General features: G+C 38.7%; 1 protein-coding gene across 9 annotated transcripts in view; it reads right to left on the bottom strand.

Annotated features, from left to right (window-relative positions):
• Positions 1 to 2837: 2837 nt before the first annotated feature.
• The window catches only part of PRRC2C (proline rich coiled-coil 2C), an 88626-nt gene continuing 75909 nt past the window's right edge, over positions 2838 to 15554 (bottom strand). For 2 of the 9 annotated variants that reach the window (XM_032389492.1, XM_032389493.1), the window contains exons 27-35: positions 14219 to 14331; positions 13693 to 13829; positions 10899 to 11130; positions 10547 to 10669; positions 9278 to 9496; positions 8457 to 8560; positions 7953 to 8079; positions 6800 to 7036; positions 2838 to 4769 (exon numbers count right to left, since the gene is read on the bottom strand). In XM_032389492.1, the coding sequence (XP_032245383.1) occupies positions 4512 to 4769; positions 6800 to 7036; positions 7953 to 8079; positions 8457 to 8560; positions 9278 to 9496; positions 10547 to 10669; positions 10899 to 11130; positions 13693 to 13829; positions 14219 to 14331 (1550 nt within the window). In that variant the 3' untranslated portion in view covers positions 2838 to 4511. Of the gene's footprint in view, positions 4770 to 5210; positions 5264 to 6799; positions 7037 to 7952; positions 8080 to 8456; positions 8561 to 9277; positions 9497 to 10546; positions 10670 to 10898; positions 11131 to 13692; positions 13830 to 14218; positions 14332 to 15554 lie in introns of all 9 variants that reach the window. The other 7 variants (XM_032389494.1, XM_032389495.1, XM_032389499.1 and 4 more) reach the window with 5 other exon arrangements.

Below are 15554 nucleotides of genomic sequence, written 5' to 3'. Positions count from 1 at the left end.
CTTTACATTAACGATGTTGACTTTTTTTTTGCTCAGAAACCTAGAAGATGAAACTTTACAATCCCACTACTTATTAGCTGGTGTGTCAAGAAATGGTGAGAAACAAGCCAGATAAGCACTGTCTAAAGGCCTTTAGATGTTAATCAGGGGCGCCTGGATGGCTCAGTTGTTAAGCATCTGCCTTCAGCTCAGGTCATGATCCCAGGGCCCTGGGATCAAGCCCCTGCATCCGGCTCCCTGCTCCGTGGGAAGCCTGCTTCTCCCTCTCCCATTCTCCCTGCTTGTGTTCCCTGTGTCTCTGTCAAATAAATAAAATCTTAAAAAAAAAAAAAAAAGACCTTAATCATATTTAGAAACGTCAGCAACGTAGACAGAGGGGAAAGGGAAGAAGATGGCTCAAGGCATCCAGAAAACAGGTCAGGATATTAGTGATGGAAGTGTGACCGACCTCAGGCCACCGCCTGCATCTCTGCCTCCTCCACCAGACTATGTTGAGCTAAGAAATGGACTTCTGTATTCCTAGCAACTGATACGTAACTGATGCTTGACCCCTTGCCTAATGTTACCAGAGTCTCATCTCTTGCTTAAACTCTCCAGTTCAGGTAAAATTTTCTTCTTCTATGGTATCTTATTCCTCTGTTGAGGGAAATGTGTTTTTAAAAATAATTCTTACATTGGAATATGGAGTACGTTAGCAAGTCTTAAGCAAACTTTAACCACTTGCTAGATTTCATAATGATGCCCACAGCTAGTAGGCTGTTAAGTCTGTTATTATTCGATTTCTACCAATTTCACTCTAAAAAATTATTGTCAAATTAGGTGTGGGGGAAAACTGGAAAACTGAGGGAAAGTATCTGCTCTATCGACTGAGCCAGCCAGGCGCCCCAGATCTGAGGGCTTCCACTTAAGAATCCATGTGACACCAGGTCACAGAAGCTTCATTTCTGTGGTGGGGTGAACATGACTTGCCAACCCATCATACCCCAAGAAAGGCTGAAAATCAATAGCACTCTTGGCCTGAAATATGTTGCCACTGTCTTCTGGATTATTTCAGGAAAATCATATAGAGCACCGTAACTTTGGGCACCAACAGCAGGCTCAGGCCTACACCTGAGGGTGTGAATGAAGACCAGCACACGGGAGGAGGAAAAGGGCTGAGCAAATGATGCCCTTCAGCAACGTGCAAATGCCAAGATGGCCAGTGTGACGTTAACACATCACTGTCCAGTTCTTTTCTAGCTCATTTCATACAAAGATATCTTATGGCTGAAATTTATTAATCACCTAAAAATACAATCAAAATGAGATGTTTTCCACAAACAGGTCAACTGTGGCTAACTGTAGATTACAGGTAGAAAAGAGATTGGAAAGGGCACGTGGAAATACTGAAGATGCCAATGAGCTGTGAGATCAGCTGGGCACCTGCGGGCAGGTGCACCGGACACACTGAAGTCCTGATGGGCCTCTCAGGTTTTTTCCGCTAGGGCATATTCTGATTCTATCTTCTACATCTTGCCTCCAGCCAAGAGTATGTTGGAACTTTACTTCTGTAATTTGTATCGTGAAAATAAGCAAATTAAATGCCTTTTCAAATTATCCTCATTCCCCAGCCTGCTTCCCCCAATTATTCTTCCATCATAAAGCACAATTTATTAACTAAGGACAAAAGCACCATCTTCTCTCTTACCAGAACTGTTCAAGGGGCAGAGAAATGTTCAAAGAGTTAGCTGACTAAAGCTACTGCCGCCAACTAACTGCAACATCTTTTGGGTTATCTAGTTGCATGCCAGAACAGCCAGAGGTAAGAACTGTAGGACCAAACTGTGGAGAAGCATTGACATAAATACCTTACTTTCATTGGATACTTTTTTTTTAAGGGGTGGTGGTGGTGGGAGACCCACTGTATGATCCTACCTAGCAAAGGGCCTAAGGTATTCATGGTTTCGAGTTAACACAACCCACTGAACAGCACATACGTGGTTGCTTGCAAATGCAGAGTACGAACTATAGAGTTGGTTGCTCTAAAGTCCTAACGTTTAGGAGGACTGAACTTAAGGATTAAAATATGAAAAACAGAGGCAACAGAAGTGACTTAGCAAGAAGGCAAATATGTGAAGTGGTGACTACAGCTCTTCTGGTACAGGTCTGTGATCCTAGCCTTATCCACCACACCAATGTAGAGCCTATTTTGAGAAAAAAACCTTAAAACTGAAAAGCTTGGCCATCTAGGTATGGCTTAACAGTACCTGAGTGTTCTAAATGTTTACGAATCTCAGCATCCATGAGTAAAGAAGGTACACAGGTCATCAGTGACTGAATTACTAGTTTTCCTAAAGCTGGGTCTGGAAGCCTTGGGTTCTGGATATGGGATTTTAGGCAATTAAAATCCCTCAGCACTTCACTTTACAAAATGAGTAAATAATAAAGCAAATCCCTTACAGGCTGCTTATGTAGGTGATAATCTATGAATGTGCTAGGAAAAATACAAAAAATACAAAATTTAAGTACTGAGATCTCTTTTGGGCCCTTCAATTTCTGCCCTGAAGAACGATGAAACTATTTTCTACTTTCAGCACTTGGCATTATCCAGAAAGACTTCTCTCCTCCTCAACAGACTTGCTCTCAAAAGGAGTATGGCTACCCTGAGAACAGAGGCCCTATTATCCTCCATGACAACATTTACTTTGACTGAATAAACTTTATAGTTATTAAAAGTCAGAATCAAGTCTTTGGATGATAATCTTTTCCTTAGAGCATAATGTACTCTTGATCACTGTTTTTGGTACATGACAGACCTTCTTGCTTCAGATTTTAGGAATGGATTAGAAGTTCCAAGATTCATTATTTAGAGAATACTTTATTAGTTTCTGTAATCAAACCCATGTAGATAAGACCTTACATATTTAATACAGTGCGTTACCCCTGTACAAATGGAAAAAATTATGTTTAACATTTCTAGACCAATATGGCTGTTAATTTCTGTACAATGCCAACCCAACACGGTACAACTGGGATACTTTTTCCAAAGTTGACAGCACAGCTAAAGTTTCCAAAAATTCAAATTATTTATATATATATGTATATGTATGTATATATATATATATATATATTTATTTATTTATTTATATAAAAAGACCAATAGCAGTATGTTATGCATCAATAGCAGCAACAGCTTTTCCAGGTTCTGCAGTCATCTGAACAAAATTATAGAGACATCCAGCACACTCCATTAATAAAAAAGGGGGGGAAAAAAAGGTAAAAAAACAAAACCCCAGAAAACAGCAAAGTTCTGTTACTGTTGTGGTACCTGGCACCATTTTTTTATTAGCTTCTCAATCATCATCTGGAAAGAAAACATTCTAGAATAACATCATTAAAAACAGCTCTGATAAAGCACGGTCACTATTACGTATCATAAAGCAGGTACAAGATATTTTACATTCACAGAGGTATGATACAGTACTGTCCTACATCTATAATACTAGAGGATACAATTAAAAAGGCATTATTTGAGACTTGATTCTACTTTTCCAGCAGAGGGCCCAAAGGATGGTATGACACAGCTCTGGTAAAGAAATGCACCTTCTTCGACAGAATTTCCTCCATTAAGGGTACAGTTTTAGGTATTCACTGCTCTTGATGAGCGTCAGTTAAAAACCGTTGAAAACAAAACCCCATTGGATTCATACAAAGATGACGAGTGGAGGCAAGCCAGACTCAACCTAACTAGTATTTTACCCAATCTGTCATGTTTGAAGACATGACAACTCCGTGGAAGAAAGGAGATGCCAAGTAGCACTTCAAAGCTTCGGGCCACAACCAAAACACAGCATCATTTCAAACAGAAGTAGTAGCCAAACCCTGCCCGTCTGGACATGTCCAAGGATGTGGACAGCATGTTTCATCACCTGCTCACTTATCCAGGAAAAAGGGGAGGTCAGTGACTGTACTTTGATTGTGTTCAACTCAATCACAATGTTACAAAAATAGCAAGCTGCCATAATAAAAAATAAGGCTCCTCTATCCAGCACCAGTTATCTTCAGTTCTTGACCACCAAACCCACAAATGCTACAATCACATCCAAAGAACGTCAGGGAGCAAAGAAACCACACCTGATGTATTAGCTGGAATCACCACTGTTCAGGCTCAGCTATTCCTCGGCGGGGTTATTTTCCTCGTATTTCTGGTGTTTCATCTAACCGTAAGGATTTCAGCTCTAAATGATATGCACTCAAGGAGTGTGTGCACATACTTGTATACACATTCTGACTGCAGACGCACGGCCACCGACAGAGTGCGCACTGTGCAGCGGGTGCAGCTGGCCAAGCCTCATTGTACTGGTGCAGCGGCTGTGTCAGTGTAACTGCTCCTGCGTCCCCTGCGCACCTCCCAGCTCTGGACAAGGTAACGTCACAGACCATTTTACCCCTTTGGCTGCTGGCATTATCCGACCTCATTCTCCCTCGTGCCCCTCTCCCCTCCCCCAACCCCCTGCAATAAACCACAGCCTTTAAGATTTTGTTTCTTCCGTTTTGATGGCCTGAGGTTTGATTGGTCCAGTTCTAACAGGTTTGGTGGCTATGGTGGGTGCGGGGGGTGGCTTTTCTTCTACTTTTTCCTGACAGACACCAGGAGGGTCGGTCAGTGTTTCAGGAGGTTTACTTGAATCACTGTCCACTTTCGGGGCTTTGCCTCCTATCTGTTTGCTCTGTTGTTGTTCAGAGAAGAACCGCTGCGTGGACTGAAGAACCTCTGCTCTCTGCTTTGCCTTAAAAAATGAGAAACAACGACTGAGAACGTTGCAGCATTAGCAAAGCCTGTCCGTCCATCTCCGTTTACTCTTCACCAACCACAAATCCGTTTGCCCCACGTGTTTGGCCCAAACCAAAAGTACCTCAATGATCTTTCAGCTTTTAATGGACAGATTTCTTCCTATCTTGGCAAATATTCCATGTGATTTTTTTTTTAAACATTTGAAAACAACAGGACCACCTCCCACCACATTTTCAAAGTTTGCCCTCTTATAAAATAATAAGACAGAAATTGCTGTTGGTCTGTAACTTTTCCGGAACAAAACTTACTGATATCAAATTCTATTTAGGGAGACTGCTTGCAAATTTGAAGACATATATGTAACACTTAAAACTTCTAGTTATCAATATGTGGTCTACAATAAAACGAAAAGGAAGCACTTATATTGTGGCATTACCAACACCTAGGACCAAATGTCTTGTGGCTGAGTCCTCTTCCCACAGCTCTCTTCTGCAGGGGAAGAGCATCAGAAATTAGTAACTACAACTTCACTTGATCACTAAGTTCTGATAGCTCCTACCACATTCTGAGCTGGTAAAATAATTTCCTACTTTTATTGACTATGTGCCCCAAAGAATATACTTACGTCAATCTGTAAATTATACCACTGTAACGTACACAATTAAAACTTAAGTTTCTGTACCTCTCACATATAACAAGGAGCCCTTCATGTTCTACAGGAAACCTATACTATATAAAGATCTAAAGCAATTTCAAGAAATTTTTACCCTCCCCAACCCCATTATAAGCTCTAATGTCATTCCCAACATGGGAAGGTATGAAAATCAAGTTCCAAGGAGACAGAACAACTGGAAACCATGGCCAAGTAGTTTCCAAAGATTCCTACACATTTTTTAATAGTTATGAACAGATGGAAATCCTAGGCACACAGCCTTAATAAAAGTAGATCACACTTAAGAGTTTCACTGCAGAGTAGTCTTTAAATTTGATTACTCAGAATGAGAAATGAGGGATATCAATGTAGAGAGAAACTAGCTAGTCAACCACATTTTCTAGTAGGATGATCATAAACATTGTTTCCAGAGTAAAGCATTACTATGCACACTGCCTTGTTTAAAGGCAGCAAGCTTTTCTTTGTTCTAGCGTGAATGTGCGCGTATATACACATATACATAGTGACAAAATAGGCAAAATTACTAAGACCTCTAAAGGCAAGTTGAAGTAAATACAGAATCAATGGATTCAGCTGGCCGTACAGGCAGACAGGTAAGGTTTATGCTATAAAAACTGTCCCCACACAGACTCCTAAAGGCACTCTTCTGCATCAGCAAACCTCACGTTTATCAGTGCCTTTTACTATGAAGGATCCCAAAGTGCTTTTTTCAGTTCTTCATCTACAACTGCACGATCTGTTGTGGAATACAGCCAACTCAGTGGCAGGCAAAAAAAAAAAAAAAAGTATGGAAACAGTTTGAGAAAAAAACTGTACTTGCAGGACTCACGAAGGAAGGAAAATCAAGATAGGTAAAATCTCTTCTTACCCACTCTGAATTTTCACATAACCATGATTTATATCTTAAGTCTAGGGAGGGGGGAGAGATAAAAAAGAAAACAAAGGAAAAAACAAGGAAGAAAATGGGGAATTCTATAATAATCCAAATTACTTTTTTGCTCTTCCAAGAAATGTAGCAGCTAAACTCAGATCTCCCTCAAATATTCATTTTATAAGCAATTCATTTTGCCAGAGTTTAAAATGTTAACTTGTTTGCTAACTATAGTTGCAAAAAAAAGAAAACTAAAAAAACTAAAAAAAAAAAAAAAAATTAAAAAATTAAAAAAAAGGGGGGAATAGGGGAAACAAAAAAGAAATAATAATAATAAAAAAAGGAATGAATAAAAGTAGTTAGCTTGGTTAAATCAGCTAAGACAATGAATGCCTGGGTTTGTGGTTATGGGTCCAGAGGCATCTTAAGACATGGTTCAGAGACAGATTCTTGCTCTGTTGGCTGTTAACACTGTACTAACCTTCATGTCTTGTTCAGCCTTCAACGCAGCCTGGGCCTGATTACCTCTGACTCCAGATAGTGATCCACAAGGACCCCTGGCTACATGTGGCAAACGAGCATGGCTCATGAGGCCTGTGGTCAGCGGAGGAGGCATCTGACTGGCCAGTGCCATTGGCGGCCTCTGAACAGGCGCTGGGAAGGTGTTAGTATGTGGGGCTCTTACCAATGGAGGGACCAGGTTAGGCTGAGAGAGAATCTGAGTGAAAAAAACAAAACATACAACATTGAACTGTTAAAAAAAAAATTTTGCCAACTAGACCAGGTTGGCTTATCTCAGAGTAAATCTGTGCCCATTCTGCCAAGTGAAAGGAAGTGTAGGGATCTGTGCCATTCTATTACAGGGACCAAGAACAAACAGGCCATGCTTGGAGAATCTAACAGAAAAATTAGGCAAAGCATGCTATGGCACTGTAGTTGGTTCTAACATTTCAGCTACAAATTCTGAAGGGGAGGTAGAAAAGCTATTAATTAGGATAATCTTTTTAAAAAGATATAATTGCAGAAAAGGCACACACTTATACCAAACATAATCTGAAGATAAATAAAAATAACATCAATTCAACAAACACGTGTTTTCTCAGGAACCAATTCTCATTTGTGAGAGTTATGATCAATTTTAGTCTTTCCATTCGATCAGCGAAGGGAAGAGAAGCCAATATTTTTACACATATATTAGAACATCTTTTGGAAATTTTAACTCAACTACACATAGTTCTCTTAAAAAACAAAAAACCAACAACAACGACGACAACGACGACACAACAAAAAAAACTTTAAACCTAGAAAACTTTAAGCACTGGGACCCTTCTCTGAAAAGTCCACTTCTTCAAAAAAGATAAAAGAAACAGGACTGAAATGACCAGAGCTGTGTGGGGATTCTTGATTATTTCTCTTGTCTGCTTTAGAACTATACGGTTACTACCTTAATCTCACTAAAAATTGCGGAGAATATATATGAATGTCATAAATGTACTGTTAAATAAGAAACTGTTTCTCATTAAAAACTATGTTTCTAAACTAGTTAGATGGCAAGATTATGAAATCAGATAATTAGCCAGATTAGCAATCATTTCCAAGTAAATAATACTCATTTCTCACTCATATCTGCCCACCTGGGGTGCAAACTGTGTAGGAAATGGTTGTGTCATTCTCACAGTGGCAGGGGCTGACTGGAACTGCTTCTGATAGACAATGCTGTTCATTTTGCTGGACTGGCTGTTCGGACTTGTGGAAGTAGCCCTTGGAAAAAAGCCATCACTGGTCAGTACAGTAGTGCCAAATAAATAATGCTGTTAGATTTTTAGAGACATTGCTCTTGGTAGATTCTTCATATGTGGTAGCTGATGAAAATTTACCAAGGTGAGTTACCAAACATTATGGTAGTGGAGAGACACTGGAGGGGCAGAGGTGAGAAAGAATACTAGCTAGATTTGCCCTGTATTTAAAAAAAAAAATTCTTAAAAATATGGTATAACATACACATTCTTAATTTAATAGCTTCACATTTTAGATAAAACTATCAGAATGTCTTGTGCTTACCACAGGCCTGGTGACATAGTAAGTATCTAACAAACAAATTATGTTTAGTTATTTGGAAATTCAAATGCCCATTTTACCGGAAGGGACTAGATGTTGGTGTGGTGCTTCTACCGCTGATTGGAGGTGTGCCTGGTTTTATATCAATGCCACTTCCAAAGGCTTTCAGTTCCATTTCAGACATCTGAGAAAAAACAGAATAGACTTAGCATTTCTGGAATTCCATAAGCTAAAGAGGCAAAGAATCTTATTTATTTATTTGACAGAGAGAGACACAGTGAGAGAGGGAACACAAGCAGGGGGAGTGGGAGAGGGAGAAACAGGCTTCCCACTAAGTAGGGAGCCCGATGCGGGGCTCAATCCCAGCACCCTGGGATCATGACCTGAGCCGAAGGCAGACGCTTAACAGCTGAGCCACCCAGGCGCCCCAAGGCAAAGAATCTTAGTACAAAAATCCTGTAATTAAGTTTCAAATAACATGGAATTATCAAGGCCGTATTTGTGGGTGAAAAGTCTTAAGAGATTGTGTAAACCCAATTCTTCCACAAAATTTGTGAATTCTTCGTTACCAGATAAAAACCAGAGGAAGTCAAACACATTAGTAGATTTAAAAAGTAAAAAAAAAAAAAAAGTACACTAGGGCTTGCGGTGCCTGGCTGGCTCAGTTGGTGGAGTGTGCAACTCTTGATCTTGGGGTTTTAAGTTCAAGCCCCACATTGGGTGTAGAGATTACTTTAAAAATAAAAAAAAATCTTAAAAAAAAAAAGCATATCAGGGTTTCAGATTTACTAGAGGGTGGTAAAAACTGATGCATTTTTTTTTAAATAGATACACAGATGCATATATCTAAACATATAGCCTTAAATTCTCAAAGAAACTGTGCAAATTTCTCCTCACTTACTTTTCCTGTGGTTGCAATCATGCTATGCTGTGTTCCAGCAGGGATTAATCCTCTGAAAGGCTGGCTTACTTGTGCAGGACGACTCAGGCTCTGAGCCTGGGCTTGTGGAGTGGTATGCTGTAATGGGGGCTGAAGAGTCTGAGGCAGAGCAATTAAAGGCTGCCCTGTAGATCCAAAATTAGGTAATGAAAGCTGGGATGCTGGTAAAGGTACTGTAACCTAGAAAATAAGCAAAAAGAAATTGTGGCAATTTATTTATACCTGTCATCTGTATATCCCTATAACTATCTATACAACTCTTCAAAACCTTTTGAGTAACAGTTTAAACAGAATACTTTGATCTATTAATATATATCACATATTATCTTTTGCTTAATAACTACCTCCATTCTTTTATTAAAGGTGCAACAATAAAACAGATTAGTAGTGTAGACACTATGTATCATTATGAAGATCTTTGAATGAATCCATGGTATGTGTCTAATAAACACATAATACAATGAAGTCATGGGATACAATTTAAGAAATAGTGTTGTTGCAATTTCCCAAACAGACATTTCTATACTGTTTTTGGGTCTGACTAAAATGAGCTTTGACGAGAAGAAAAATAACCTTTCAATTTTCATACAAACAGTATTTAATTTGAATGTCAATAAGGTAATAAATACATTTATGAATTTTCACCCCTAAAATAGCCACCAAAATTAGTTATAAGAAAATGACTAATGGTTTGCCTCTCTCCTTCAGTCCTCCACAAACTTTTAAACAGTAGATTGATGACATTGCTAGATCGTGCATGTCTGTCATTTACACTCTGTCATACTCTGCCACACTGTTCTAAGTATTATATTAATCAGTGTGATGGTCTTTAGAGTCCTCCTGCCCCCCAGCATAGATGGGTAAAGCACTTCTCACGCTTACACGTAACTGTATATCCTGGACAATGGTTTTTGAACTTTTATATTCATGGAATCCTTTGTTAAAATAAATGATTACATGGAAACCAATTTAAAACAAAGAGCCAAAAAGCAGAAATGACTGGAGTGGGGCTGAGGAGAGAGGTGTTGTGGGACTGAGCAGGTTCCACCACCAGTGGACCCCATGGAATTCCTAGGACACCTCAGAGAAAAGTCTGAAAACCACTGTCCCATCTCCCCATCTTGGTTCTATTTAAACTGCCAAGCAACAACAAATGCAGTAAATGTAATAATAATAATAATAATAATAATAATAATAATAATAATAATAAAGAAAATTGAGGAAATTTACCATGCCATAGTTTACCTGCTGGAGAGCACTTGGTGACTGGGCAGTGTTATAAAAATTTGTCTGACCAGGCTGTTGTACTTGTCCAGAATAAAGATTTGAAGCCTGGGTAAGATTTGCTCTAGCCTAGAAAAAATTGTGTAAGAAAACAGCATTAAGATGGAAAAATTTCCAATTCAGACATCAAGGGTGTGGCTTCAAAACAATCTCTAAGAATTTTAGTATTAGATAAAAAGACCTTCATTTTTTCACTACATCTTTAACATTTTTTCTTTAAAAACTGTTTTCTTAAATAATCTGCTGCACAGGAAGACGATGATAGTGCATGATTCTAGCCCCTGTGCTCCTGTCTTACCTGGAGGAGATGTGTATCAATTAGTTGGGAACCTCCTAGTCCCGATGCCTGACCCAGCTGATGTTCATACAATATAGGAATAGGCTGTGTATTTGAAGTTTGTTGAAAGGCAAGACCTGACTGTGCCTTTGCAAGTTCCTGGTGTTGGACAGCTGGAAAGTTGTGGATGGCGGTACCAGAAAGAACCACAGATGGCTGGGACAGACTGCTTTGCATAAAGGCTGGCTGAGATCTACACAGGCATTAAAGAGAAAAGACTTGTGTTAGTAGTCAATTCTATTTTGGAATCTGGAAATCCCGGGAATGAGTATCCCAAATGACCAAGTACTCTAATTAAGAAAAGAGAAAGAGAATGCAGACTGTGTCTAAGGTACTTGTTTCATGATTTAGAGCCCCATACACAACAAAGTTCTAGGGAAAGGCTTGCTCTTCCCGAGGAACTAACAAGATTTTCTCCTCTTGAACAACAAGAATAATTCTCTTTTTCATGTGTTCACTAGCAAGCTCAGAACCAAATCTGTTTTTCTCTTTGGTATTAACATTTTCAAATTTACAGCACCAATAGCTGACTTTTATTATTTGTATTTCATTACTCCATTTATATATACACGTGTGTGTGTGTGTGTGTCTGTGTGTGTGTGTGTTTAAAAAAGATTTTATTTGAGAGAGAAAGAGCTCAAGTGAGTGGGGAGAAGGGGAAAGGGAGAGGGAAAGAATCGCAAGCAGACTCTGCTGAGGGCGGAGTCTAATGCAGGGATCGATCTCACCACCCTGAGATCATGACCTGAGCTGAAACCAAGGGTCAGACTCTTAACCAACTGAGCCACCCAGGCGCCCATATATTTCTTATAAGAAATCTCAAGACCTCTACAGAATGAAGCAGAGTAGTAGTTCACCATCAGGATTACCCACAAAGTTTGTTTGTTTTTACTGAGGTATAATGGAGATTTAACACTGTATTAGTTTCAGGTTTACAACATAATGATTCAATATTTGTATGTATTATGAAATGATCATCACAGTAAGTCTAGTTAACATCTGTCACCATACATCGTTACAAAAAAACTTTTTTTTTTTTGTGAGGAGAACTTTTCTCAAGATCTACTTTCTCAGCAAATTTCCGTTTTTGTTTTTTTTGAGAGAGGGAGACAGAGAATCCCAAGCAAGCTCCACGCCCCGCATGGAGCCCGAAGGCAGGGCTTGATCTCACCACCCTGTTGATCATGACCAGAGCTGAGATTAAGAGTCAGATGCTTAACTGACTAAACCACCCAGGTGCCCCTCAGCAACTTTCAAATCACAACACAGTATTATGGTCAAAGGGTATAAACTGCTAGTTATAAAATAAGTCATGGGGATGTAATGTACAGCATGGTGACTATGGTTAATACTGTGGCATATTTAAATGGTTTTTTAAAAAACTACAATGCTGGAATCTAACTTCAGACTACCCTCTTACCTCTGGAATGGGGGCCGGCCTTCAAGCTATACTTTTAAAAATGCTAAGATAAAGAATAAGTAACTATATCAAAGTACTGGATTAAAGATAATATTATCAATAAATAACATCATTATGCTTTGTTAAAATTGACTTTTGTGGCAGAAACAAAAGCCATTAAGCAGGAGTGCTAGAATAGGGTCACAAGCAGTCTTTATGCCTATGTGTCAAATATAAATTGGGAAAACATAAGCATACTGTTATAAACTACCCAGTCCTGGGGTGCCTGGGTGGCGCAGTCAATTAAGCGTCCAACTCCTGGATTCAGCTCAGGTTGTGATCTTGGTGTTCTGAGATACAGAGCCCTGCATCAATCAGGCTCTGCGCTCAGTGTGGACTCTTTCTCCTCTGCCCCTCCCCCGGCATGCTCTCTCTAAAATAATCTAAAAAAGAAAAGAAAAGAAAAAAGAAAAGACAAACCCCACAACTACCCCGTCCTGGCAGAAGTTAATTCAGGGATTCTGTATTAATAAACACTATGCTGATGAGGTTGAGAGCAAGAACAGCAGAATGACGTGGCAGGGATACAAACAATTGCTTTCAAAGTCTAAACCTGTGCCTTCCAATACACTTGTCATTAGTCATAACTACATATACACCTTACATTATTTTTCTATGGAACAGGCCCGGTCTTAAGAAGTACATCTTCCAAGGCAATCATTAAAATGGGGATTACAAATACAAAATGTCAGTGCACTGCTACTCCACCTCCCATGGCTATGGAAGACATTACTAATTAATCACCGAGCTCTTTTTTTTTTGCACAGCTGGAAAGTAGCCCCAAACTTTCCAACAATGTTGCAAGTAGCTAATACCAATTAAAAGATTTCCTTAATCACAAAGCTAACTTACAGTGACTCTTTCAAAAACCACAGTTTCTTCTCTACTTGTCATCACTATCCCCACTGCCTTTGTTCCCCGCCTGGCGCTCTCCACCCCTGCTCCTGCCTCCTATATGCTATTCTCTGCCAAGGCACCACGCACACCCCAAGTCAGGCGCGGATTTACAGCTGCTGTGGCAAGGTGGCATGTGGCCTTTTAGGTCCCTTAGCAACTATTCCCTCTGATTTCCAATTGTTCTGGGATTGTTCTTATCCTTGTCTTCAAGAATATTTAAGGTCTCACTTTGTTCAATAAAGTCTTGACTGAAACCACCAGAAGCTAAGTTTCAGGACCTACAATCAACATGCTTAATCATTTAAAGGCATTTTGTAAAAGGGTCATCCTAGCTTCTGGGGGAAAAGAAGGAGCAATAGGGATATGGCAAGATGGCTCAGCAGTTACAAAAGCACGTACCTATATGGCTGAAGTGAAGAAGTGAATAACTCTTGAGCCTGGGATGCAGCAGGTCCAGCACCCAGACTCAGCTGGGCTTGGTGCTGTCCTTGTAGTGGCGCATAAATGGGGATTGGGATCTGCTGAACCGAAGCTGGCTGCAATGCAATAAAAAACACATGAACACCACATACACAAATCACGATATTTGGGAAAATAAAAATCTGAGATATGAAAAGAATAAAAGATATATATCTATATATAGATATATATAGATATCAGCTCCCTTTTAAAACAAAACCAAATGGAAGCATCTAAATTTTCCTTTCAATACATTATTTACTCTACATTGTTAGCCATTAAGCTTTGGAAAATTTGGGAAAGTTTGAAAATTTTGCCAGTACATATCAAGGTAATCATGGACTGTCCCATGTTGTCGATAGAAGATTTTAACTTCTAAGAGCCTTTATTTGTAGTCTAAGATATCTATTACACCATTAGCATGCCAAGAAACAAATACGTGATGGAAGAAGACTGTGGTATTTACCTGAGAGAGACCTGGTTGGAAGCCTTGTTGTTGAGCCAAGGATGGTGGAGCCAAGCGTGCATGTTGGGTATTGAATAAATGACTTGTGTCCATATAGAAAGCAGGGATTTGAGCTATATAGACCAGACCATCAGGAAAAACAAGCAGTTTTAAGTGTCTAAGCTTCAGAATTTTCCAAATAGTAACTAAAAACCAAGTTTTGTAGCAGATTTCAAATTAAGTGAGCCCACTGAAAACTAATACAGCCAAGGAAAAACTAGAAATGTGAAAAGACAGAAAACTTCTAGCAGACAGTATACACAAATTAAAACAAAATTCTAGTACAGTTGACCCCTGAACATGGGTTTGAACTGCGTACTTTTTTTTTCCAAATAATTCAGTGCAGTATTGTAAACGTAATTTTCTCCTTATGATTTTCTTAGCAACATTTTCTTTTCTCTAGCTTACTTTATTGTAAGAATGCAGGGTATAATACAGATAACATACAAAATATGTGTTAATGAACTGTTCATGTTATCAGTAAGGCTTCTGGTCAAAGGTAGGATATTTGTAGTTAAATCTGGAGGAGTGAAAAGTTGTATGTGGCTTTCTGACTATGCAGGGTGTCGGCACCCCTAACCCTTGCATTGTTCAAGGGTCAACTGTACTTGTGAGGGTATGGAAAACAGACACTCATACACTGCCAATGGGGTATTAACTAGTGAAATCGGACATGATCTACTCAAAGTGAAAATGAACCTACCGGTTTACCAGCAAATCTATTCTAATTTTATATCTAGTTACTAGAATTTAATAAAATATTTCAAAGGAACTGGTATTTAATAACTGAAAGAATCTGGTTTATATTCTTAACAGATTTCTATGTATTATATAAATTATTTTGTGATCTGCTCTTTTTATATAATAGTATGCTTTGGAGAACTTCCCATATTATTTTTGTCACCATTATAAAAAATACTGCAATGAATGAACACTCTCATATATATGTCTCTCATTAATAGCTAAGTTTATCTATATAAGATTCCTATGAAAATTGTTACTACGGTTAAGTATGTACATGTAAAATATTCCAATACTTTTCTAAAAGAATTATGTCAATTTATATACTAACCAGTAATGCACTTTAAGAAATTATTAATAATACCTTTGACCCTTATAGAAACTGGGTATTATCAATCTTTCTAATATTTCCCACACAGAAAGGCAAGAAATAGCCTCATTGTTCTTTTATTTTGAATTTAAATCATTAGTGAATTAGAATATTTTTCAAATATTTACTTACTATTTAACTAAGATTAACACTGTGATATTTAGTAGGGTAAGTTACCCCAGTATC

Source organism: Phoca vitulina, unplaced genomic scaffold (genome assembly GCF_004348235.1).
Source record: "Phoca vitulina isolate PV1807 unplaced genomic scaffold, GSC_HSeal_1.0 scaffold54, whole genome shotgun sequence".
NCBI classification, from domain to species: Eukaryota; Metazoa; Chordata; class Mammalia; order Carnivora; family Phocidae; genus Phoca; species Phoca vitulina.
The sequence above is the reverse complement of the archived record's forward strand: the minus strand, read 5'-3'. Positions and strand labels throughout refer to the sequence as shown.